Consider the following 27,519-nt stretch of genomic DNA (forward strand, 5'->3'; position numbering starts at 1 on the left):
TAGCAGGTTGCACAGCCATGGGTAATACAGCAGGAGCTTGTGACTGCAGGGTTTCAGAGACTTTGTGTTGTTTCAGCCATGCACTGCGAGGTGTTTAGGAGCCCTTAAGATGAGAAATAGAGCATGAGTGCATGAGAAATTATTCACATTTATGACACATTACTGTGGGACTGAGATGGTACAGTAATAATCTGATATAATAACCTTTAAAGAGTAGAACAAAATAGCCGAAGCAGTGCCAAGGACATGGCATCACTGTTAACACAGACACGACAATGAAAGGAATAATTTAAATTGCTCATAAAAAATTACTGGGCTCTAAAATTGTCTTATTCAGGAAAACAAGCCTATTAAAGCCTTCCTAGAGCACTAAGCCCGATACTTCAGTGGAGACATACCATCCCCGTAACTCGCTTCATGTACTCTCTTGTGTTTTACATTTTGCCAACTGAGTAGCAACTTTCTTCTAAACTAAGTTTATCCACAGTGAATTTATATCCATTTGTTCTTGTACCAGTGCTGAACAGCTGGTTTTGCCCCTTAATGTTTAGCCTGCTGCTAGCTCGCCATGCCAAACCTTTCAGCTTTTGTTTTAACTTGAACTTCTTGATTTCCTTCTTACCTGTCAGAGCCTTTTCCTTTCCTGATTATTTGGAAGTTTTTCAGTACATTTGTTCCAGTTTTAAGTTGTCTTTCCTGAATGCAAGTGAGTGGAACCACACAAGATATCTCATTACCTTGTACAATTCACTGATTTTATCTCTACTGGCAATACACAGGCTGGACTTTCAGAATTGTTTTTCCTTTCCCATGGCTGTATCACACTGAAAGCTTATAATTACAGGGTATGATTAATGAGTATATCAAGGTCCTTCTCATCCCTGTTACTTCCAGTTACTGTACACCCACTCCTGAAGCAGAAGCTTGTTATTTGTTCCCAAATGCCTTGTGACACCAGCATGTACAATTGGTTTTCACATCACTTGGGCTGTGGATTACCGGTTTGGTCTGGGTGTGAGTTGCCGATACTTCCCAAGTTTGTATCATCAGTTAATTTTCTTGGGATACTCCTGACTTCTGGTGCTAATGTCACAGATGAAAATCTGAGTAGTTTCAGTAGGGTCCCCCATTCAAACCAATTTCCCACTTCTGGGTCTATCGGTATTAAGACCCCTTAAGCCAGTTCTTTACATTTACTTCATCTTCTCAAGTTTTATTACTAATTTCCCACATATCAGTTTCCTGTATCATTTGTATAACTGAAGATATTCCTTATGTGACCAGAAAACAATTTACACTGAATTAGTCTGCACATATCTTTGGTGAGATTGTGTTGCTTTCTATCCCATTTTTCAGCATGGCTTCAAGTAGTTTTTACTTCAAAACTTCCAGAGCCTTGCATATGAAAGATGTAATTTTCTCTTATTTTAAATATAGAATAATTTCTATATTTTATAGTATATAATCCTATACTATGGAATAATTTCTGTCACTTCTGTGCTCCACAGGTTCACTTGATAAACAAAACCGTGCTTTGCCTGAGCTGCAGCGTTGTGTCAGCTCTTTCAGGAAACCCTTGTCATCCAGCTGAAGCGGTATGTGTAACAATGTCCTCAGTGAAAATAGGGGAATAGCATTACTTTCCGTTTGGGTCATGCCTGCAGACTATCTTTAATCACTACCTTTTCTACTTTTTGCCTTTTGTTTTTTTTTCTCTGCATGAGGTGATAGATTTTTTATTTATTTTTTTGCTACTGGTTGCAAACTCCAACTCATCTGGCCTTGTTGTATTCTCACTTTGTACTGCAAGACACACATTTCTTTACTGAGCCTTCCTTCTCCATTTTATGTTAAGTCTTAACGCTCTTGTTGCAATTATTCATTCGGTAGGTTCACAGCCCCTTCGCATTATATTTCTATACTTGAAATATAGATTGTTGATGCTTACAATAGATTCAGTGAAAAGAAATCCCAGGCACCTCAGTCCTGCTGATTTTATTAAGTTGTTAATTTTATCCAAAGTTTACCTGACAAATCAGGAAAGTTGGTTTCAGATTTACTTCTCTGAACTCTTCCCTTTATAATAAATGAATTTGCAATCACGTGATACAGGTTTTTCCCTGTTCCCTCCTTTCCCCAAATTTACAGTTCAAAGCCCTTAAAGTGTTTCAGCACCCCAAGAAGTGAGGCTTGAGGGAACTGCAAAGTGTTTATTAAACCAGAGTTTTCCCCATGAAATTTATGGAAAAGACTTTACAGATATCCACAGCTTACGAAGCCAGAAAAATGTAGTGCAGTATTGTTTATCAGGGTCCATTAAAAAGACAGAAGGTAATCACTGAAAAATCAACATTAGCAGCACTAACAACCATAAAATCATATGCTTTTTATTTAACATAAAATGAAACATTAAGATAAAATACACATTTGTCCATGTGCTGAAGAACTACGGTATTTTACATTCATTTATAAAGCAGGTAGTTTTACATGACAAAAATAAGTGAGAGGAAGAGGAACAGAATCTGCAATAAGACAGAAGCCACAGGGCAGGCTTTGCTTGTCAAAGTGCTACCTCCTATGGGCACACAGATCCTCAAGTGACAGGTTAGAAATAGGCCGCTTTTAGCACTCCTCAGATTCCTCTTAATGCTGGTGAGAAGCTAAGGTGGAATCTTATACAGCAAAATGGGTGAAGACTTGGTGACAAAACAACCTTTGCCAAAATGCATAGCTGCAGCATGACGGACCACTTTGTCCCTGATGTATTGCTCCTGCTAGAACTGGCCCACGTAGCTCTTACACGCCCAGACGTTACCTTACTGAACCACAATCGCTTTTTTCCCATGCAAACTGCCAGATTTCTTGCCTGAATTTGACTTTGCAAACAGGCCGTGACAGGGCACGGGCTCACGAGGGCACCGAAGATGGACGGGAAGGGAAGGAGCTACCGCGTGGCAGCGAAGTCGACTGCTCGTGGGCATGTCCTGGGCACGCCTCTGGACACGAGGTGAAATTTTAACCGGAGCCTCTGTCCCTGAGGTCGAAGACGATGCCTATGGTGCCTCTGCTCGAGGTGGGCGCAGAGCATGCACTCAGACGGCCACCAACAGGAGGCCAGGAGGCACCCACGGCCCCCGCACCGCAGCCTTTCGGTGCCCGCGCTGCCCCGCCGCGGCGGTGCTGGCCCTGGGACTCTGCCGCGAGGACGCCGGAGCCCCGGCCTCAAGCGCTGAGCTCCTGGCCCAGCCCTTCTGATAAGAAACCCGTGGTGCAGCGCCTGCGAGGTCTTACTGAAAGGGACAGGAGACCAACTGGGCTTAAGTTCTAAGGGGGGTAGGAAGGGGTGGGAGATGCAGCAGTACCAGGGGAATAAGGAATGTTTATTAAAAAGTGCAGCAGATCAAAACACGTCACTATTATGTATTTCATCTAACCCATATATCTTAAATAGGAAAACGAATACAAAAGCTGTAATCCCATCTCAGGCCTGCGGTAACTTTCCAAGGTGTAATGTCACCAGAAGACTGAGATGAAGCTGGTCTCGCTGTGTACACTCAGCTGCACCCCTGTGCAGCCCCCCGCATCCAGACCCGACCTGTACACGCCCCCCACCCACGGGGCTTCCTTACAGTGCAACTCTGGGGAGCGACAGCCCTACCCGGTGTGTAGGTAGCAACTTTTGACAGTCATTGGGTGCCTCGTTTATTTTTTCCCCCAAGGGATTCCAATAATAATCGAAGCAGTATATACAAATACCAGTTGCCTGCCTTTTCAGTTTTTAAATTTGTACTTTTAAAACCTGACTTGTTAATGCTTCTTCTTTTCCCCCAGTTTCCTTCCCCCTAAGTCCCAGCAACAGAGAGTTGCTTTGAACACCTCCAATTTATACGAGTCCTGCAATTGCTTGCAGGAATAAGGGGAATATAAGTGTGATTTGAGATTCACCTAAGCCAAAATGGGCGTCATGGAAAAGGGGATGAGGCAGGTATGCTGTGCTTTGCACGCTGTGGAGCCATTTCCACCCTCCTCTCCGTGGGAGATTTGTGTTCTCTCTCTGTGCAGAACCAGCAATTACAGGGGCTGCAGATCTCAGTCTGGCGGGGAGTGTCTAGAGGAGCCCAGGCAAGTGCAGGTGAATGGAATTCACTCAGTCCCCAAGAGCTGCAAAGACGGACCATCTCTGCAGGGAGAGTTTCACCTAATTCCCACAAAAACCAAAACAAATCCACTTTGATAGTGCTTCCTTGAAATCATTGGACTTTTGGTACGTTGTTTAAGTTCCCCATAAGCACCATAAAATGCTCGCCCAAGAAATCAAACTATTTATGGAAATTCCAGTGGCACAGCACAACTGGGTAGCTTCTGATTCTGTTTTGGTTGAGTAGCTTCTGTACCAGTACGTCTCTTTGGCTATAAAGGTAGAGTTGCTTGTATAAAAGATCCACCTCTTTGTCTTCTCACCATGGATGATTCTGGGTGGTTACGAGGCAAAATGAACGAATACAAATGGAGACACAGACAAGACACAGGACTGACAAATGTTCTGTATGCTCTACCTGAAACTGCTAAACTTCCAAAATCCCTTCGCTGCTGCACTTCTGGTTTCTCTACTCCCTGCAGGCTGCTAACAGCAGCAACTGCAGCGTGCAGGACTCATCTCCTCTCGCCCTCTTTTCTTCTTTTCCTCTTTTTTTTTTTTTATCATTATTACATGCTCAAATCCAAACAGCTCAAATACTTTTTAATACATTGAAAATGTAAAATAAAGAATATATGAAGTACATACAGTATATATATACATATTTCAAATACTTAAAATTCTTATGTAAAATATGATTTTTCTATATTATTTGTGTAAAAATACATTTTAAAATGGTGTCAACTTGATTTTTCTGTACATACCCTCTATTCCAATTTAAGTCCCTTTTAAAAAGGCGAAAGACAAAGGTTTAGTATCTTCTAAACTGTGTTTACAGGCCTGTTGTCAAAACAAGAAAAGCATGTGGTAAACAGTATTGGATTTCTTCTTTTTAAGAACTCCCATTTTTATTGCATTAGTGGAAAAAACTGAATCTTTTCAGTTCTCCTGCTAGTAAAACTATTCCTGGCCTTGCCGAGAAACTGCATACTCCCAATACCCTGTTTATCTAGTTCATAAATCATCCTTTGTCAATTTGTTTTAGATACTAAAATATATATTACTTAAAATATATTACTGTAAGCTCTTAAAGTTGATCTTCAGTTATATCAAATGTATAGCATTAAAAAAAAAAAAAAACCTTAGTTAATCAAGAAAATTCTGGCTATCATGATCGCAGCACGTGCGTGAGCTGTTCTCCCTGCAGGGCACCGGTGGCAAACAGACCCGACGCCCCCGGGACCTCCCCCATTGCAGCCCCATCCCCGTCTGCCCCCTCCCTCCCTCCCGTCCCTGCAGCATCCCCGTTCTAGCACAGGTGCCCCAGGGACCTCAGTGTGCTCTCGCCACCGGCCCTGCTCCCCACCACCGGCCGTGCTAGGAGGCTCGAGGCAGCGCCTGGCCACTGGAGCTGAGCACAGCGCTGCTGGGCTGGCCCGGGGTGAGCAGAGCCCCCGTGGCCGTTTGCTAGCGGCCAGCGGTGGCTTTGGGACAACGCTCCCAAGGGAAACAAAGCAGCTTCCCCAGGGCTCCACGCGTCCCTGGTGAGGCTCTTCCAGCACAGAACGCACGCTGGTCTTTCAGGCACTTCCCCCCGCAAAACCAAAGTTTTTTTCCAAGCTGCTTTCAGCGACCCGAGCGCCGTCCGCCCCAGCTGAGGTGGAAGCTCCTGCCCCAGCCCAGCCCAGGCAACTGCTCCTGCCCCAGGGCTCCTGCCGGGGCTGGCAGCCCCCAGGCCAGGAGGTTCAAACCCAGCCAGGCTGAGCCTCCCCGTGCAGAGAAGCCAGAGCCCCTTCCAACCACGGCACCGGCGGCTGCTCATGGGGCAGGAACCGGCCGGCGATGCTCCGCGCGGCCTGGGCAGCGCGACTGCCGCCGTCAGACGGCACGGCCGGTGTGGTGACCTCCCGGCCATCATGGCCCTGGCCAGAACTGCCTTCCCCATCAGCTCCGTGACTGCCCTACGAAGCACAACGCCGCTGTGCCCAGCATGCCGCCTTTCTGTTTGATTTGAGACATTAACATCTCAAATAAATTTCCTTCCCCGTGCTGCCCATCTGCATCTCAAAACCTCAGCTCATCTCTAGAGTCGCATTCACTCCTCCATTGAAATAACTTGTACAAGGTGGTTTTTTCCGCACTGGGAAGTTAAATGCCACGGGTCACTTTGCATTTCTCGTTCTCAAGCTGCAGGGCTTGGACTGAGGCCCAAAAGGGAACACACACACCTGAGTATCTTTTCTCGCCCAAGTTGCTTTTACTGCCACAAACATGGTTTGACATCGGGCTTTGCAAATATTTCATCTCAGATTTTGTTTGTTATGACAGCATTTACTGGAGAATGCTGTTACTTTAATACCTGCCCACCAAAGCCTAACGCTTTAAGTTATGTCACGATCAATTACAGACCCAGAGCGAAGCAGGCTCGTTGCTGGCTGGAAGGAGGACCAGTGGGAAGGGCAGACGATGGAAGAGTGGGGATGAACGGGAGGAGCCTCAGCAGGAAGGCAGCAGGCCAACGCCACGCAGGGAGCGCTCCTAAATGGGCTGCAGGATTTTCCCTTTCTAAAATACATTATTCAATAACCAGCACTGTAAAACATGCAAAGCTCTCAAGGTTTTATGTAGACCTGTACTTGTACTGATCATTACACTGAGCCCCATTATTTCTAACGATTTCCTAACCGCTTAATGCCCTCTTGCAAACCCGTGGCTATTGTTCCTCAAGTTCCACCTAGTAGCTCATAGCATCTGGTAAAATCAAAGACATGCAGTTAAAAGAATTTATTATCTGAAAAAGGAACAGAATAAAAGTAGCCCAATAAAAGTGCTCAGCTGTTAAAGTATAACTAAGGCACTGAACAGAGTTGTAAACTTCCAAGTCATCACGTAAGATGCCCACACTGCCCAATAAAGCCTGGCAGCCACTGACACTTGGGGGTCACCCTCGACCCACACCTGGGCGACCTCAGCTCGGTTCCTGCGGTGCTGCTCGTGAACAGCAGCTTCTGGCTCACAGAAATGGACCTGGCAGAGACAACCGAATCCACACGCTGCAGGGGAGCTTGTGCAATTTAAAGGCAGTAACACGTCGGAACCACAGCTAGGGCTGTTGACTGTTTTAGAAAATGCTGAGAGTACCGAAGCAGCCTTTCAACGTGACAGCGGCAACAGATTCAAAAGCCTGTGAACGCTAACAGCAAGGCAGCAGGTGTGTGCTGCTCCCTCAGCATCCCCTCCTTCCCCCTCTGAAGCAGCCTTGTCAGCCCACAGAATTCACACTGATGGAAGCCAAGGTGTGAACAGAATTGATCCAATTACACCAGCAAAGCCTCTTTGCTTTTATTTGAGGCAAAAATGACTTTTTCAGCTTAGTTTGTAACCCAAAACAACCTTTAAATTGGATTATACTGAGGGAACGAATGTGTCTCACTGAGGATTATGTTGCCATAACTTTGCTTTCATGTCTAGACAAGGCTCGAGTTAATAAGGGAAGGGAAGATCCTGCTGTCCCCGGGGTACACCACGTGAAACCATTTCACGCCGCATCCGACGATTTAAAAGAATGGCAGAAATTCCTGTTGCAGCAGCAAGTAGGGAAGCAGGCAGTGATGGGTCGCTGTCCAAATGAGCACTTACGTACAAGCTGACCCAGGGAACAAATCATCCCTGCTACAGCATTTGGGGTTGCAGCAGGAGAAGCTAACCCGCCTCTGCTGGGCTCGCCGGGCACGCACGGAGCCAGCCGTGGGACGGTGCAGACTGGCACGGGGCTGCTGGGCTGCAGCCACCGGGCAGCACGACAGAACTGGGAGTATGTCTTGCATTCTTTTTTGAGATGTAAGTGGTTAAAAAAAAATAGTCTGTATTTCTAATACTTAAATCCCGTCCACCACTGGATGTCTACAAGGAGCGATGCATAATTAGATAGCAGGAGTCGCTGCTCCCCGGTAAATTTATTACGGGCAAAACTAAGACCAAGATACACACACGGCAGCTCTCGTTAACTCACGCACACTAACCCTGCTTTGGAGGACACCACGCTCTGCTGGATAGGGAAGGAAACGTTTTTATTATGAAGCGATTAAGTCTGCAACTCTCTTTACCATTAACAAACAAATCAACACCCGCTCCTTGGAAAACCACACGGCGCTTCCCGGGCAGTGCTCCTGACCTTACCGCCAGCACGCCAGGTTCCCACGTCAGGGAGAGGGAAGCGGGGAAAGCAGTAGTATAGTCAAATGGGAAGAAGGAAAAAAGGCTTTAGGACCCCAGCTCATAAAACAGCTGTCACCTATTTTGTTAATATTGCTTCATCTTAAAAAGGCCTTTGGATTCAAAGTGAATTCAGTGCTTTTCCATCAAAAAGATACATAGATCTGTTACCTGACCAAGCTCCAGGATGGCCCCCCTCCCACCCCGCACAGTGACAACATGGGACTGGACGTGACTATTGAACCTGACGCTGTTCTGGAAGAGAAGTGACACACACACATCCTCCGTGTGATGCGGACACGCGGCGATACGTCAACATGCAGATCGGCGAATGCTTTATTAGCCAGCCTGTCGTCAATCCTTGTTGTCGAGCACAAAGTACCATTCTGTATCGGTTAATTCCGACCACCTGGAGCGAACGGAGGCGTGAGCACCGACTCCTGGCGGCGAGGAACGCGTCCCACCAGCTGCGCCCCTCCCGAGCTCGCCCCGACGCACCACGCGCGGAGCCAGGCCTGGCTCGGCGTCCTCCGACGGACACCCGCTGGCGGACACCGGCGAGGCCCAGCGGGATCCTTGCTTTCTTTCCCTACGCTCAGCTAAATAGAAAATCTTCTATAGAGATTCGAGAAGTCTGACTATCTGGAGTTTTTAATGAGCCACAAAAAGCTTCCTAGAAAACAGTAGGACAGAGGGTGACATTTAGTGCACTTCACTTGCATAATGTGCTGCAACAACTGGCGCTGCTCAGCTCTGGGGGTGGCACTCTCCAGCTCCCTTGAAATAATGCCTAATAAAGCAGGTTTCTGCCGGGTCCTGACAGTCCAGAAATGAAATGCAGTTCAGCACATATTTGCGATCTCTGCTTTAAATGGTTCCTGGAATTACCAATAATCACAGTTACTGAGTTGTTTTAGTGATTTAAATCCTTGAATCCTATGGTTAGTACAGTTGCCTTTTTCAGTATTTGCCAGTAGCAAATCAAGATACCTCCGTCCCTAAAAGAAGGTTACTGCAACTGCCTCCTTGAAGAGGAGAGGATATGCGAATCAAAAACACCAGCCAATATTGCACAACCCAGTATGCCTTCCGGAGACAGCCGTGTCACAAGTGAGAGGCAATGACTTGAAAGGCCTGTGCAATGTTAACGCCTTCCAATTCTGAAAAATTGAACTAAAATTTAGAGCAACACAGTAAGCCCGTTCAGGGTTTCCTGCTTCGGTGCTCTGTCATCAGTCAGAACAAACGTTTAGTTTCTTAAATCCGGCTCTTCTCTTTGCCAAGAGAAGCCCAACAGGCTGATGTTTCGCCGGGGGTTCATTCCCCCATCTAGAGCAGAGCTCAGCAAACATGCTGGATAGCAGGCTGGGGTTAATGAAACTGCAGTACAAGTCAAACACTATCTCCTAAAAGATTGAAAAAATATTTTTAAACAAAATAATGTGACATATTTACATAATTCCTTAAGTGCAAACTCTTGTCACAATTCACGTAGTTGAGCTCAATTTAGACTCACTGTACAAGAAGGTGCTCTTTCTTTAATGAAAGAAGAACTCTACTCTGTATTCCTGATTCAGTAACGTGTCTCTTGTGCAAGGCAGTAAATTTCCTGTTTCTTCCCAATGTACTTCCAAAAGCAAACACAACATCCAGCCATCCTCTTCCCCACTTCACGTCCCGGTTACCGCACGACAAGGCAGGAGACACAGAGCTTAGAGGGGCCAATGCAATCGTCATGGCAGAAGGCGCCGCAGCCCTTGCACATGATCATGGCTTTCAACCTGCAGTAACATTTGGAAGGGGAGTCCTCCATGCTGTGGTCTTCAGCGAAGGCTTGAACTGGGATGGTCTGACTGTGGTTGCCAGAGTTCATAGCTTGGCTGGTGGGAATGGTGGTTACAGTCACCGAAAAGGACATGACGTTCCCCATGCTACTAGACAACTGATTGCATTCCGACAGCCCAGTCATAAGAGACCCTTGGTTCACGTCCGGGGAGGTGGAGACGTTTATTGTGCCGCTGTAACTGGGCCCAATGAGCTGTGCTGCAGCATCTCCACCCAGCTTTGGAGGGTGTGGATGAGGAAGCTGGGGAGGCTGCTGCTGCGCAGAGTCCGTGGACGGTACAGAAGGACTGAAAAGCTCAGGGCTGCTGTGCATTTTTCCCCTCATTGCATGTGCCATTTGCTCTTGAGCGGCTTGAATAAAATCTCGCGCTAACATAGTTCCGTCAAACCCCTGAACGTTCTCCCTGCTGACTGCTGCTTGCTGAGACGCGGCTGCTTCCGTCTTTACACCCTTCTTAGCAAGGATGCTGTAATCTGAAGGGTTTATGTTATGTGACGCCTGTTCTTTTTCACACTGGCCAGACACCTGCGAAGCCTGGGGCTCCTCTTTTACACTGACACGTTCACGTTCATCACCAGTACTCTCATCATCTGCATCTCCTTCCTCGCTGCTGCTGCTGCCGTGGCCAGCCATCTCCTCACATTCCCCAAATTCTGTTTTCGGAGCATCAGCAGGACTGTTCAGACACAAGCGGTTTTCTGGGTTCAGGGAGAAGCCTCTCCTCAAACTCTCTGAGCCACGGCCATAGGTGGAAATGTTGAGCAGATAATGACCAGACATAGCAGGCTTGGAGGTCCTTCTGCCCATGAAACCCAGCACAAATCTCTGGCTGGTGGAGCTGTTTTCTAACTGGAAACCTGAGTGAGTGAGGTTCAGTTGTGAAGGCTGAAGGACTGGAAACAAATTCTGCCTCTGGACCCTCTTGATGAGAGTCTGAAGGATCTGCTCTTGGGTTGTTTTACTGAGCGCCTCTGGGCACTGGTGCTGGTCAACACTGGGGTCCTTTCCCGAGGGGACTGAAAAGGTCCTTGGAATGTGAGGCAGAGGCCTGTTCTGGCAAAAGATCTTCCCAAGCTGCTGTGCGGGTAAACCCGGTTGTCTTTCACCGCCCTCGGCTCCAGTGCCATTCCCTGCTACACTTGTAGCACTGGGTGCTGCTGCCCCTTTTTCTTCGTTAGAAGCTAGTGGGACAGTTTTCATTTCTGCTTTGGTGAGGGGCTTCGGCAGGATTTGTTCCAGAGGGACATTCTTGCCCTGGAGAAGTTGGGTGACTAAAGGGTTGTTAGCAGGAATATTGGAGCTTGTTTTGGGGAGGGCCCCACTTGAACTTAGGTGAGTTTTAAGGCTAGGTACTGCTGACAAAGTGTTAGAGGATGGGGCAGATGGAGCAGATGTTACCGCACCTCCAGCCTGGGCTTCTGAGCCTGTGGGTGTCAGTGAAGATGAAGACATCAGAGGGGAAGGAGATGTGCCTTTAGAGGCATCTAAGCTGGTCCCTCCTAAGGCCGCAGGCGCCACCTTAGTTACATTTGTGTTGGTACCCGCTGTGGATGCAGTGACACAGACTGTTCCGTCCCTGACAGCTGACGCCCCACTGGCCTGGCTCGGACCTGCTGGAGCAGAAGGTGCTTTCTCTTGTTTGCCCCTGCTACCGGCATATGGGGAGCCTGGAACCTGGTTTACAGTCATGTTTGGGGGGCTCTGTTTTATTCTGTCGCTTTTCTCTAATGCTGATGCCGCTGATGAGGAGCAGTTGGTGCCCGTATTGCTGCCTGGAGTTCTGGATTGCAATGTGGAAGTTTGCTGTAGTTGTGCTCTAGAGAGATTGTGAGCTGGTGGCTGGTCCGTGGCCTGGGTCTCCATTTGGGAATGGGGCCCTGGACAATGGGGAAGAAACCTTCTCGAACTTCCCCCGCTTCCAGTTCCTGCCAGTTCCAGTGCATTTCCTCCAGTTCCAGTTTCGTTGGTTCCGCTTGGTGCTGCGTTACTCCTCTCTCCTCCACCACCTGGAGGGCCCCCGCCACCACCGGGTCCGGGCCCTGGCACTGCTCCCCCCGAAGAGGCGGCGGCGGCGGCGGCGGCGGCTGCAGCGGCGGCCGCTGCCCTCTGGGCCCTGACTTGCTGGGCTTTTGCCTTGATGTCTGCCAAAGTTCTGGCCCCTGTTCTTCCCGGACTGGTAACTGAGGTTGGGAAACGTGCCCCGGGAGAGACCTGGCCCGCAGGAAATGGCATTGGGGAGATTCTGGAAACAGGAATCTGAAAGAGAGGAGGAGAAAAGTAGAATTGAGATACAGGGAATGTTTGACCCGCATATTTAAGAACAGAAGCGTTTACATGTGTAGTCCTAGATAAATCCCTTCGGAGTTCTCACTTGAGATATACACATAGAAGGACATGGATGATGTTTTGATGCCTGGCACACTTATTTTGAGTCTATTACAATCTTAGTAACTCAGACTGGAAGCTCCTCCCTTGCAGCTACAGGCTAGTGCATCGTACTGCATTATTCATAGGCCTATCAAGATCCCTCAGCAAATGACTACATGCTGTAAGGTTGTTCCAGAATTCACACCTATCGTGCCTTATTCTAAATTTCACCCTCTATGTGTACACAGTTTATATCCATTCAAATGTCTGTGTCAATGTTCTGCTTTATTCTGAATTATACTTCTACCCCTGTCTGTGTCTTTCTGTAAGCTAGTCATATTCTCTACTTACTGTGTCTTCAAATAAAATGCCAAATTTTAGTCCTTTCTTCTAAACATGTTCTCCACTCCCCATATCATTACCGTTTATTTGTGTAAGTTCTTTCTTTCTAGAATGCAAAGGATGAGAGCAGGGCACTAATGTTGGTGCTTTTCTGTCTCCATTGTAGAGACTTAAACTAATCTCTTACAAGGTTAACATTTATCTTCACAGATCTGCAACACCTTGTTGACTCCCAGCCATCTTCTAATTAACCAGTTCACTACTTTCTTCTTTTCTGAAGACTGACATGTCTTTGCCTTACAGAGGAAACTATTTTCAATCACCCATAAATTCATTCTGTATTATTAAATTAAATGCCATGTTTATTACATTGCACTGGAAGGTCAATCGCTCACCCTGCATGATATTTGTTTTTCCCCAATTTTGTGTTATTAACAGATTTTATTAATACTCGCCTACCTTTGCGCCATACTTATTAATGAACTTAGTTTGAACAACGAACCACTTTTAAAATTTTGTTTTTGTGTTTGTGTATTTCTTAGTAAGAACAATCTTAATAGGAGATCAGAATTCTTAGAACATGCAGAAACACAGCAGTTCTGCAGATTTCCACTTACAGCTTCTGCCTAAGGCCCCAAATGAGGCCCTGTCCTATAAAGAACAAACTCGTATTCCCGCATATATAACTATAAAAAAAAATTCTGCACTGGCTCATCTGTTTACTGTCTACTATTGAGCATGACATCACTGAAGAAGTGTTAGTGTTATCTGTACGTGTGCAATCTTGTATGCATTTACTGAAAGAGTATCAAATGTGTGAAATGGGAGTGTTTGTTACTTACCAATGGGAATTTCATAGAATCATAGAATAGCTTGGGATGGAAGGGAGCTTAAAGACCACCCAGTTCCAACCCCCTGCCATAGGCAGGGATGCCACCCCCCAGATCAGGTTGCTCAGGGCCTCGTCCAGCCTGGCCTTGAACACCTCCAGGGATGGGGCATCCACAGCCTCTCTGGGCAACCTGTGCCAGTGCCTCACCACCCTCTGAGGGAAGAATTTCTTCCTAACATCCAATCTAAATCTCCCCTCTTTTAGTTTAAAACCATTCCCCCTTGTCCTATCATTATCTACCCAAGTAAAGAGTCCCTCTCCATCCTTTTTATAAGACCCCTTTAAGTACTGAAAGGCCGTGATGAGGTCCCCCCGGAGCCTTCTCTTCTCCAGGCTGAACATCCCCAGCTCTCTCAGCCTTTCTTCCTAGGAGAGGTGCTACAGCCCCTTGATCATCTTCGTGGCCCTCCTCTGGACCCCCTCTAACAGCCCCACATCCTTCTTGTGCTGGGGGCTCGAGACCTGGACGCAGTACTGCAAGTGGGGCCTCGCAAGGGCAGAGTAGAGGGGGACAATCACATCCCTAAATTTCCTGGAAGTTTAGTAGCAGGTGTGTCATCCTATGACCTAGATCTCAAGTGCAAGAGAACTGCATTGTCCAGGCCAAAGTGTGGACCTTTCAAGCTTCCTTTCTGTTTTCTGTGTCTTTTCAGTGATTTATTGCCAATTTCCTTTCATTCTCGCTAAGACTCGGCACTAAAGGACTTTTGGAATTGAGATGTTCCCTAAAATAGCCTTTCCCTGCTACCTACTCTGACACTCCACTGCATTCAGATGGTATAAATGATAACCGTATCATTTCTAGATGGTCTTTTTAAGCACAGGCAAATAATTTACTTTTCGGACTTGATAAAATCTATCGAGCTGCTAATAGCATTCTTTCTAGACCTATTATTGTACCAAGGGGTACTCACACGTCTACAAAGTTCTGTGCACTCTTGGGCTACAAGTCCCTTTGTTAGTATAGTCCTGTAATTCCTCTGCAGCTCTCCCCAGCTCCCACCGTGACCTGCAGTGCTCCTTATTATTTTCAGTCTTGGGCTTGCATCCTAGAGCTTCTGGTCCAGCAGACCCTTTAACAGATGCATGTGTACAAGAGGCTTAACTGAACTTGATTAGCCAGCCAGCTGATTCCCTTTAGCAAACAGCCAAGCTTTTGTGGTTTTGGACCAACTATTTCTATCACTGTAATAAGCAGGTAACATAATTCACATACATAACCAGAAGTGAAGCTCCCACCGGAGCTGATTGATACAAAGCCACTCTGTGGATCTGTCTTGGTTTCTCCTTACCTTGAGTGGGGGTACCCGTGGCACCTGGGTCCCAGCTGCAGGAAAGGACTGTGGCTGGGTCCGAAACGACTGGTGGTGCTGGCAGTTCTCCATGATGCGGGGCTTCTTCTCAGGAGTGGTTAGACCTTCTTCACGGCTCTCCGACTTCCTCTTATGGCCTTCAACACTGACCTCCATTTCTTCATTTGCAGGGGACTTCTTTTCTGGTGTTTGTGGAGTAATCACTGGACTTGCTGCACTTGCTACTACTTCACCTGCTTCAGGGCTCTTTGGTTTGCTCAGGGCCAAAACTGAGGTACTCACAGTCTCTTTTACTAGCGCTTCCTTTGATACAGCATGCTTCCTCTCCTCTTCTGGCTTTTGACTGACAGCAGATTGTGGTTTCTCTTGAGTGGATTCTCCTTGTACTTTCTCTTTTAAAGAGAGAGGGCGGTCGCTAGGCTTCGCTGCACAGCCATCTGGGGAAACTGAGGCCTCTGCAGGTTTGGCCGGTTTTGGCTGCGTGTCCTCTCTTCTTTCCTCTCCTCCTTTTTTCATCGTGGGTGCTGCCTGGACTGCTTGTGCTTTAGACTCTAATGGAGGAGTAATCTCCTCTTTGACTGGTGCCAGAGAGGCTGGCATGCATTTTGGCTGTTCAGCTGCTGGATTTTCAACCTCTGTCTCGGCAGGGCTGGTGTTTGCTGTCAGTCTCTTGGACTCTTCAGGACTTAGTCCAGAACTAACAATAAAAACAGAATTTTTGTTTTGTGAAATGTTTTTGCAAAAAGTATACTACCCTTATGAGAACAGAGAGGACTCTCTAAGTATGATACCCTGAATACATTTAACACCTAAGTTTATGCCATGATCTTTGAAATCCTTCGCTACTGTTAGTACTTCCAAGTGAAACAGAATTTAATAGCAATGTTTAAAACCAATTAAATGAGATATATGGAACATACATTAGATCTAGTCCGCTAACCAGATACTAATTTTCCAAGCTGCAAACCAAAAGGATTTGCCCAACAGTAAACATTTCCTTTACTAGCCACCACAGCCATTTCTCTACCACATGCAAACCCTGCACAGTTTGCATCTGACTTAAGCTCATATAGTGACATTTGCTGGAAAGGAGCTCCTGAAAAGTGTCCCACCATTTCTTCCAGAAGAACGTGGCTAGTGCCAGAACTGCTGAAGTACCTTTAGCTTAGAACCAATATTGCTGCCTTTCCCCATCATCAAAAATCTGGGAGTATTTCCCTGTACTGCTCATCCATCTTTATTTGTGAAATGCCACCAGATCACTTGCATTCTCAACTTGGTTATTTTAAAAATACGTATTCCTTTACTCAGTACTCCATATGTACACGCATACACACCAGGCTCCTACTCACTCATGGAACCCCCAAACTATCAACACATGGAATGGTAAGAATAGGGCTTACAATAATCTGAATGCTCTAGAGGGTTAAAACGCCATAGACAAATGGAAGAGAAACTAGCTGACAGTCCAAGGAGAAGCATAAAAGCTGACTGTAAAGATGCAGGATGAGAAATTCAGCATCAGATATTTATGTGCATCTTGTAATTTCCAAGTTTCTTAGCACAGTTATTCACACAGAAACCTGAAATCCTTTCCAAAGCCTCAAAAAAGGGAAAATCTTGAAGCAAAAAGAAACAGAATGAAATATTTACAGACCTGGGAGTTTAATCGAATGTATGTCTGATTGAAGATGTGGGGAAAAACACAAGATTCTACATAGCAGGTGACTCACGGTACACTCAAACACCACACACCTGTGGATCCTCCAGAATACTGACACTAGAAGAACCACAGGAAGGAAGTGTCTCAAAGTATCACAGTAAGGAGGGGGAAAGGTTAATATGTAAAGATCTAAAGGACAACCTCACATAAAGAAAACAATGCTACACTAGTTAAAGAATTAGAAATCTTATGATAGCGAACACATCAGTTCTGACCTACATACCTCAAGATATTTTCTCAGTTCTGTGACAGAAGGATGAAGCTAGACCTTGTTCAGGTTTCAGGACTGATGAAGAGCAATGTGTATTGGTGGGCAGCACACTAACAGCACAGGAACATGTGTGTCTGGGCAGACAATGAAGGGGATAAAAAAGACAGTTGAAGGTCTTACCTCTGACCATAGTAGCTCTCAAAAAAATGTTCCTTCCACAGCTCAACCTTCTTTTCTTTCTCTATCTCTTGACGTATTCTTAGCTGCATTTCTGGTGTAAACTCACCTGCAAAATGCAATAAGGAATATCTGCATAAAATGAACTAGGATAACCACAGAAGCCTTCACACTTCCAGATGAGAGTGATATCTCACAGAAGTCCCCTCCACAGCTTGTGACACTAGCCCTGCCTGTGACACCTCAGCATTTCTCCGGAGCTGCAAGGTGTTTCTTTGCTGCCTCCTCCTTGCAGTGGGTGGGCAACAGCTTTCTGCCAGACAGTCCCAACTGCTTTCACTGTCAGTGTCAGCTCTGGCTGCCAATAGATGCTTTGTGTGAAACGGTGCTTATTAAATAAATATGAATATATATACAAAAATATGTTGAATGTTTGCGTGCACTACATAACTGCCACTTTCTGAAGGCTCAGAAGAGATTGCCAGGCAGACAGCAAAGCAATATGGCACTTTGAAATGACAGCCATGGGTGGCTGTGGTTAAGTGTGCATGTGAGAACATCAAAAGCTTCTTGCTCAGCATGCAACTGAAAATGGGCAGTCTGTGGTGCACAGCACTTAAGTCTCCTCAATCTCTGGAAAAAAAAGGAGGAATTCTAAAAGAAGACGTGTCAGCGTGGGTGCCAAACATAAACATGGCAAGTAACCCCCGTTTGTCATCCAGGACACGTGCATATGTTATATTAAACTGTGGGTGACTCCAAACAGCCTTCTTATGAATCATCAGTAACTTGAAGAGTAGCTGAAGAAAGCCTACAGGACTGCTCTGCCCACAGTGCCACCATGCTTTGATGCTTGGGCAGTGACGTGCTGCTCAGTGAGAATGTCAGTGGAGATCTCCAGTCTTCGCCCTGATCGCTGCGAGCTTCATCACCACAGCAGGTTCTACAGCAGATTTGTTTTTAATCTGGTGAGAAGATCTTTGTGTAAACATTGTTGTACCCTCTGGATGTGTACTCATGAATGGACAAAAGGTCTTCTTTATAGAAGACATTAAAGGAAAACCACTAAATGATGAGAGCCAAACCAGGGGGGAGTTTCAACAATTATGCAGTACAGACAGCTGAGGTCTACGCCTTGTCTGTTTACTGGCACAGATACATCCAGAATCCACAAAACATAAAGGGTGAATGTATCCTGAAGAGGATACATTTTTTATGGAAAAGCCTCTTAAAAATCAATTGTCTGTGATGAGTAAATGGTATTCCCTTCTTGAAGTGAGTACTGATTGATGCTACCGTCTTTATAAAAACTCAGCTTCATGGCTGAATTCTGTAGAGGAAATGGTCCCCGCCAATGAATGAGCACACTTCTGATGATCTGATCTGATCAAATCATGGAATTAAGAACCTCTAAGTTCAAGATGCAAATGATCGCTGAAGGTGCAGGTGTCCTACATATTAGTAAAGGGCTGTCTTTACGGTATATAAAATTTATGGCTCAAAGGATTGGCTGTACCAGCTAGATGACTTCACTGATGATGAAGTGCATTACTCCAGGAATGTAATTTACCTTCCCTACTGAGCTTAGCAGTGGGCTATGTTTAGCTACTAAACTTAAGAATAACACATCTTTGCTATCATTTCACCAACATTTTAAAAGCATTTTTCCTTCTTTTGTCATTTCTTCCAAAGACTTGCCCATTTTTCCACATAAGTTCAAAAGATAATTCCCTCCTGCAGCCCCTCCTATGAGTTGTAGTTTACAAAGACGTAGGCTTGCATTTGCTCGCATGAGCTATACTGACTACAGTCTTTTGCCTTTGTAAGTTACTCCAGTGCTTCAATTTCACCATCAAATATCTTCCATACATTCCCCCAAATATTTGTTAGCCGAAAGCCTTCTAGCATTTCACTTTTTTGTCAGAAGTTTTACCTTCTGACAACCTCTCCTTCCAGCCTTGGGCAGCTGACGTGAAGAACTCGTTGTTCAATGCAGAGCCGCTCAGTTTCATCAAACCATCTGCCCCAACCTGTAATACATAACAAAGCAAATAGCATTAATTAACTGAAAAGGCAAATGTCATGTTATGTTGTCTGAAAACAGAGCAAGAGTTGCAACACTGCCACAAATCTTGCTAAAATTGGTCTTCAACTCATTTGGAAGAAAATAAGCAGGCTTTTTAAGGCTGTGCCAAGTTTGGGATGCAGGAGATTCTGATAAATTTTCCTCTTCCTTGCTTCAGCCCAGTTGTCTCCAACCTGGCTGCTGCACAAACATACATGAGCAGCACATGATACAGGTGGCAAGGAGAATTGCAAGGAAACAGAACGGCATGAAAAGCTGAAAAGCTTCTGCAGATCCACTTTGCCCTGCAAAATCAATGCAGGATATTGCCTGAACTACCATCCAGAGCACCAGCTCTGCTGTCTTCTGGGAAAAGTAAGGACATAAAAAGTATCATCTTAAAGTAACTCTGAAATGTATATAATCATTTCCCTAAATGCTTCAGGAAAAAAAAAAAAAGAGATGAAGCTCAAAACCAATTCAATCTTCAAAATATGGTTAACCAAATAGGACAGTCAAGCTATAGCGTAGGACATAAATGAGAATGAAATAAATAATAAATGAATATAAATAAATATTAAATGAAATAAGGCTAAGACTGGAACATAGCATGGTGGGACATTATCATCACACAAATAAACGTGGAACTTTCTCTGTTAGAAACACAAAAATATACTTATCAGTCAGGAAGTCACAAAAACCTGCTGTGGGCAAAACAGATGTGATTCCATTTCTTGTATAAGTAATAATCAGAGCAAACAAGCAAAATCTTACTGTCCAAATTTGGGATATATCTGATTACAATGGAAGATCTGTGGAAGAACTTTCAATGGTGCAGGATTTGGTAAAGAGAAACACTGCTTTTACTGAGGCCTCATTTGTGAGCAGATAGTTCAAATGCAGGACAGGACGTAACAGGAGGTTTCATAGTTAAGATTGAGTTAGACACTTAAGTTAGGAGCAGCTGCACAGCCAGCCACTATCGAGATGTACAAAAACAAAAGCTTATTTTCTAATCCAAACCTTCATTGATCAGCTACAGGGGACAGAATTCACCAGACTATCCTCTACAGCAGACACGGTGCTGCCTGTACCGTATTTTGGAGCACAGGCAACTGTTGCAGGGCTGACTGGGTTGCGTCTCAGAAAGTACCCCCTTTCTGTTTTACAGAGGCACCAACTGGAGTAACTCAGAGGGAGTTACTACCATGCAGAACACAACAGTTATGCGACCTTTTGCATTTCACCTCTTCTGTTTACTACAGCAAAGTCTGACATTTTTTTGGAACATATCACGATTTGATGTGGTGGGCTGCTCTAAGAGATTTACTACAGTGAAATGTAGAATTTGTCCTCTCAGGAGCCAAGCATATTATTTAAATAGTCAAAAGTTGTTCTCAGTCAAATTCTAATTGAATTTAAGGATAATTAAACTTAAAAGTCAGGACAGAAATGTCTTGCCATCTGCTGTGAGCTGCTTGCCAGTAAACTCCAGCTGCAAACTCCACCACATTGTATTTTGACACATACCTAATTATCACAAAGGCAACGGGACTTAGAAAACAATTCCTTCAAGTATTTATTGGACTAACAAGTCCCCGGTGAATGCTCATTGAAGATAGGTATTTGTGAGACAGCAAAAAATGTTACAACTCTTCCTAACTCCAACTGAACAGTATCTGTTCAGGAGAGCATCCTCTGCAAAGCAGATCACACGGTAGCTGCGTGACCCAGATGCATTATTAACACTCTGTGAACCCCCAAAGAGCAGCACAGCCACAACAATGGATATAACTTCACTAAACACGTATGTCTGTGCTCTTAAGTGTCTACTTCTGGGTCGGCATCCCTTCACGGTTCATAGTGATCATGCCGTCTGTGTATGTAGGTCAGGACTGAGCTCTCACCCCGAAGCAGACACCTGTATGTTGCTACGTGCTGCTGGCTGTACCAACTGCATCTCCACTGGCTGTAAAAGGAGCCTGGAGTAACGAGCTGAGATGTCGACTCCCGGGGCATGACTAAGGTGTGTAAACGCAGGCAGCTGGTACTAGTTTGAACATTGCACAGTAAAACATCTTCAAGGGACTCACAGATCTGATACGGGACATACAGAAGACATCCCTCTGGAGTGGCATCTTGAAGCCAGACTTGGTATCTAAAGGACATTCCTTTGGAATGGCTCTAGGCACATATGTTAATGCACCTGAATTAACAACCCTACAATTGCAGTGGAAGCACAGTGCAGAAGCCCATTTTGCTCTAAAGATCCCAGTTGAGGCAGGAATGATGATGATAAATATAACATATGATTAAGGTAAAAGGAAGGAAGTATTTTTGGTTTAGCTATAACTTCTCTGGTATTCCACATGAACGGATTTAACTTCACTTCCTGAACTCACTATTTTTTCCTCCTTTTACATTCAAGTGCAACATTTGTTCTTTTCTCCCCTCTTGGTGTCATCCCTGTCTTCCACAAGCTGCTGAAGAAAACTGCTGTGATGTCGAGACTGGTTCAGCCAGATTTTATTTATCCCTTTGGATGAAATTCATCAGATCCATCTGAGATGAAAATAACTTCTCAGTAGGTTCTCTCATCGGTTCTTTCAATACTGAAGGATGAGTTCTTACCCCCTTGTCACTAATGGTAATTGTTCCAGTTAACATAAATTGTTTAGAGAAGAGTTGAGTGAAAACCTTCATTGTTTCTTCTGTGCCACTTCCAGAAAATATTCACCCATTCCTCCCCACTGAGTACTTTTCTACTTTTTCAAATCCCTCTATTCCTGCACAAAGAGGTTTCAAGCAGACAATCCACAAAATATAAAGGGCCTCCAAATCTGACTCACTTTGCATGCTTGGTACCTTTACTCTAGTGTGTTTCAGATCAGGACACAAGCTCTTTCGAGGCTACTCTGCAATCTGGACAATATTAAAATGCAATAGAGAACTCACTCAGTTTTCACTCTACCAAATCCAGAATTTGACAGCAGTAACACAACATAATGGGAAACAGAAGAGGACGGAACTAAATTCCTCCATCCGTTTAGGCATCCTGTGGGAAGGCACCTGTACAGAGGGCTGCAGGGTTAATCCTGTGTTGATGAGTCCGGGGGAGGACAGGAGAGGAAGACGCTGAAACCATTGCTCCAGGCCCTCATCAAGTCCAATGTAACAGAAACATTTTTAGCTGGGAATATGCAATTGACTGAATGGAATTAAGCCACTGGTTTATCAAATTTGAATTATTTTATCTGGTAGCAACAAATACCCAAACAAATCACTGAAGAATTTTCCAGTATTTTGCACTGTACACAGAGAAAGAAAGTCTATCCCATTAGATGTTGACATAGATGTGGACATAGATGTTGATGTCTTGTCTGAATTACTTCTGGAGATGCTCCCAACTGACCCCTAAGAGCCTACCTTCTCTTCACACCAGAAAACATAACTTACCTGCCTGTCTACCTCTGGCAGCAGCAGCAGCAGGCGCTGCTGGCATTCCGTAGGCAGAACAGAGAACGTATGCTTGTTGATCAGTGCCCGCAGGTTTGTGTTCACGAGGATGGAGTCAGGAGTTTCCACATCGATTTCAGCACACTTTGTTCTCTTCAGCTGCCCTGCAAAGAATGAAAAAGACACGAGTAACATCTTACCTAAGTGAGGATTAAATGCTCCTTCAGAGTTCACTCCAAAGTGGCATTTCAAACCTTAACTTGAAATAATATGTGGTTTACCTTTGTAAAAGGTTATATATATAGCTAAAAACAAAATGTGGGAGGTCCTTTCTGGCACGGAAAATTTCCATACCTAATACATCATACCCTGTGTCAGTTAATCAAGCTTTTCTAGGAATCCTGGGTATCTATCTGGAGACTATCAAGGATTCTTTTTCGGGGGGGGTTCTAGAATTGCTTTTAGCCACATCAATTTTCTATTTTAAGCCTCTAGTTGAGGTCAGTTTGTTCTTCTGCATTTCTTCTTGGACTTTACTACCTTATTCTCAGCAAAAGCATTTCAGAAAAAATCATCAGCTCATTCTGCTCGTGTTGAAAGCACAACACTAGACAAAGCAGTAAAAATGCAATAATTCTCCTCTTTCCTTTTCTGTGTTTGAAAGCCAGGAAATCCAGCCTTAACCCTTACACTACTGCCAGCTTCATGTACATACTGCAAATTCAGAAGCTATCACTGAAGAAAGCATGTGTACCATGTACACAATTTCCTTTGGATTCATTTACTGTCTATTACTGGCAAAATACCACATGCTTTGAGGCTTAGATTAAAAGTGCCGTAATAGAAAAATGGCTGATGTTAAGACAGACCCTGTGCCACCTGAGTTCAGGGATCACAGCACTTATTTTAAGGTAACGGTACCTAACAAAATACATTCCATGAGGACTTGTTCCGTTTAGGGAAGACTGCTCCCTCAGAAGTTGTTCAGAAAATGGCTCTGCAGGTTTGTAACTTATCTAGACTTGCAGAATTTCCTATTCACAGTGAGAGCTGAAGCTAGACTGTAGAGCATGCATCTCAAGCTAGCTGCACTGTTCCCATCTGACTGAGTTCACTGATACAAGTGCCCTAAGTGGCACCTGAGAACTCCTTTGCCTTGCATTTTTCTCCCAATATTTCATTGGTATGAATTTTAGAACCTGGAAACTGTTTTACCTCAATGAGTCACAATCCTTTTATTATTTTTTATGGCCAAGATAAGAATTGCAAAAGCAACGTTATCTCACATGGCACTGTAAATGTGTCTGAGCCTTGAGGCAGTGGAGAGAGAGAAGGAATTCAGAACTGAGGAGACAAAAAATTTGACAAATCAGCCAAATGTGATACTAATAAGTGTAATAGAAACAACAGAACTAGAAGCAAGGCCACATCCTCCTCATTGATAAAATTACTAAAAAATGATCAGTAGCTCTTCATTAAATTATGGCTATCTGTTGTCAAAGAATGAGTTGCTCAAAACAGCAAATCAGAGGATGGGGGATTAGAGAAACTCCAGAGGACTCATGGGTGAGTGAAACTTCTGAACTGACGGGATTTGGGGACGGTATGCCATGAGAAGTTATGGGCTGAGAACATACTGTCTTCCTTTTCCTGTGACCTCTAGAGGCAGGTCAAGGTGCCATTTAAATAACAGTATCCTATTTTATTCCACCAAATGTATATAGGTGTCTAAAATGCAAGCATTGGCACATCAGCTAGCTGTGTGGAGGACAAATGAAACATGCCCTCAAAGTGGCTTTTTTTAGCAGTGATAAAGGAAATTAGCGTAGATGGAGACCTCAGCATGGCCTTATGTTCACTGAGGTTAATTTCATCATTGGTATATGCAAAAGAAACCACAGAAGGTCATGAAAGCTGAGAAGGATCTAACTCAAATGAACTGAAAGGAAGCCGAATAACATTGGGGTCTGAGGTATAAAAACCTGGGAAGGATTTATTTTTTCTTAATTATTTTTTTTATTTTTTAATGTTGCCAAAGTATCTTAAGCACATGAAAAAGTCTGCTAAATAATGCAAATCCTTCTTTGCTTCTCAAACTGTAAGCTGCAAATTTAAAGGCAGAAACCCCTGATGATAAGAAGTAAGCAAAGGCTTATTTGTATATGGCAAGTTTGAATTATTTATCCTAGTTCATACAGAAGGTATTAGGAGCACCTTCCAGGATTGTCAAGAAATCACTTTAGCAATGGAATTAAATGCACATTTTAGTCAGTTTTGCTATTTAGGCTTTTGTTCTGTCATCAGAATAACTATATCTCTGTAAGCAGAAAAATAAATATCTTACGTGCATGGAGCCTGTCAGATCTCTGGAATGGCTTCTTCCCCAGCCCTGGCAAGGAGTTATCGAGCTTAACAGAGGGAGAGGAACTGGAGGTGGAGTTCTGAGGGCTGCTTGACTGTCCATCTGACTGCTTTCCTTCCCAAGCTGCACAGGAAATTGAAACATTTAAACACAGGGATGTACAAAGAAATATTACGAGACATCTGTTTGGACTGAAATAAAGATTCTTTAACATGTGTACCCTAATCCCGGCAGCTCTGGGACAAGCACTTCTGTGATACTTACATGCCTTTATTCTTGTAGCACTCACTTACTTCCCAACAGGCTGAAAGCAGAAAAGCCTTTTGTAGCTATCAGACTGTCACAAAATAAAGAGACACCCATTTCAGCTATGGTTTCAGTCTACTTCCCGTTTGGTCCCATCTTATTTCCCATCCATATCCAATCCTGTGATGATCTTGTTAAAATGTCCTTTCAGAAGCAGCTTTAGTTCCTACTAGACTTCGGTGTCACAAAAAACTTATTCGTACCTTATGTGTACTTTCTAAATTTTTACCCATTTTTCTAAATTGTATTATTTTAGACCAACCTCAGTAATTCCTCCTCCTCTTTCGAACAGAGATATTTTCATGTCCTCATCCCAAGTCACCACTTAGCTGAACTAGTGATTTTACCACTACGGTTTTTCCTTACAAAGCAGTGCCACCCACATCCTTTTTTCTGTAGCAGTGTTTTTTACTGCTGGTGGGAAGAGTTTCTTCCCTAGATTCTCCCTGCCTTCCTTTCTCTCCTCTTTTTAAGTGAGATGAGTTAAGAAAACAAGGAGGTCTTCTCTGCTCTCTTCAGGTGTACATGCAATAGCAGGTATCCACTCACGCATGGAACAGCGTCGAATCCTGTGTCCTTACAAGGCCTCTCTCTACCATCTTTGAAAAGAAATGGAGAGTGGGGCAGATTCCCCACAACTAAGGCAAATGTTGCACCCACCTTCAAAAGGGCAAAAAGACGATCTGAGAAAATACAGGATAGTCACATTCATCCCTGGGAAAAGAACGGAGTGAGCCCTCCTGGAGCACATTTCTGTGCGCACGAAGGAGATGATAGTGACTGGAGGCAGTCAGCATGGATTTACCAAGGGTAAATCATGCCTGAGTAGCTTGATTACTTTCTGGGATCAAATGACTGGATTTGTGGATGAGGGAAGTCAGCTGGATGCCAATTACCTCAACTTTAGCAAGAGGTGACATTGCGTCCTGCAATACCGAACACGCTGAGACATTGGGGTCTGGATGGTTGGACAACAGGATGGGACAGTGGCTGGATGGTCGGACTTGGTGAGCAATGCTCCATACTCTGCCTGGAGGGTGGCAACAAGTGAGTGCTTCCGGGCACCTGGCCTGCTCCACGTTTTTATTCAGGGGACAAAAGACTTGCTGAAGTCTGCAAGTGCCACCAAACTGCGGGGAGCACCCCCTGTGCCCGAGGACAGAGCAGCCACCCGCTGGGGCCAAGCCAGGCTGCAGGCAAGGGACAGCAGGAGCCTCACAAGGACAAACAAAGTCCTGCCCCCAGGGAAGAAGGACCCCTACCAACAGGGCAGGCTGGGGCAGCTTTGCTGCAAGGCACCGGGGGATCTTGGCGGACAGCAGCTGAACTTGAGCCAGCAGTGTGCCCTGGCACCAAAGGCCTCCTGGGCCGCATGAGCAGGTCCACAGGATCCAGGGAGGACGTTATCCCCCTCTAGTCAGCACTCGTTACACCTCACCTCCATTCTGCGTCCTGGCCCAGGTTCTCAAGTACAATGAAGACACGAAGAAACAGGGCTGAGCTCTGCTGAGGGCCACCAAGGTGCTCAGGGGATGTAGCACTTGCCCTGTGAGGTGAGGCACAGGGACCAGGGCTTGTTCAGGCTAGAGAAGAAAGGGCTGAGGGTGGCCACCTTGTTCCTACAGGGGGCCATCGGGAAGATGGAGCCAGGGTTGTCACAGGGGTGCAGAGCAGGAGGCTGAGCGAAAGAGGGGTATAAGGAAAAATTTTTTTTCCCATGAGGACAGTCCAGCAGGGGAGAGGGGGCCCAGAGAGGTTGTGCCATCTCCATCCTTGGAGGTTTTCAAGACCTGACTGGACAGAGCTCTGAGCAACCCAGTGGAGGCCAAGCTGCCCCTGCTTTGAGCAGGAGGTTGGGCTATAGGCCTCCCTGACGTCCCTCCCCACATGAACTATTCTACAATTCTAACATGTTTTCAGAGTAGTACCAGAAAGGCTGCATAGACCAACAGGCAGAATGTACCACACCTTATAAACTGCAATGTAGCAGCAAAAAATGGCAAGTCAGAGAGAGAAGGGAAAAGAAAATAAATAAAAAATAGAAATGCTGGAAGAAAATAGTTAAGTTCACCCATGATAAAAGTGGATGTGGCAATACTGTGGGAA

The 27,519-nt window shown here is 45.0% G+C and overlaps 1 protein-coding gene across 7 annotated transcripts in view; it reads right to left on the reverse strand.

The window, feature by feature from the left end:
* Positions 1 to 2,371: 2,371 nt before the first annotated feature.
* The window catches only part of ASXL2 (ASXL transcriptional regulator 2), a 114,641-nt gene continuing 89,493 nt past the window's right edge, over positions 2,372 to 27,519 (reverse strand). For all 7 annotated transcript variants that reach the window (XM_040552200.1, XM_040552199.1, XM_040552201.1 and 4 more), the window contains 6 exons: positions 25,090 to 25,230; positions 22,746 to 22,909; positions 19,158 to 19,254; positions 17,228 to 17,333; positions 15,093 to 15,810; positions 2,372 to 12,455 (listed from right to left, as the gene is read on the reverse strand). In XM_040552200.1, the coding sequence (XP_040408134.1) occupies positions 10,035 to 12,455; positions 15,093 to 15,810; positions 17,228 to 17,333; positions 19,158 to 19,254; positions 22,746 to 22,909; positions 25,090 to 25,230 (3,647 nt within the window). In that variant the 3' untranslated portion in view covers positions 2,372 to 10,034. The remainder of the gene's footprint in view (positions 12,456 to 15,092; positions 15,811 to 17,227; positions 17,334 to 19,157; positions 19,255 to 22,745; positions 22,910 to 25,089; positions 25,231 to 27,519) is intronic.

The sequence above is a fragment of the Cygnus olor genome, chromosome 3 (genome assembly GCF_009769625.2).
Source record: "Cygnus olor isolate bCygOlo1 chromosome 3, bCygOlo1.pri.v2, whole genome shotgun sequence".
NCBI classification, from domain to species: Eukaryota; Metazoa; Chordata; class Aves; order Anseriformes; family Anatidae; genus Cygnus; species Cygnus olor.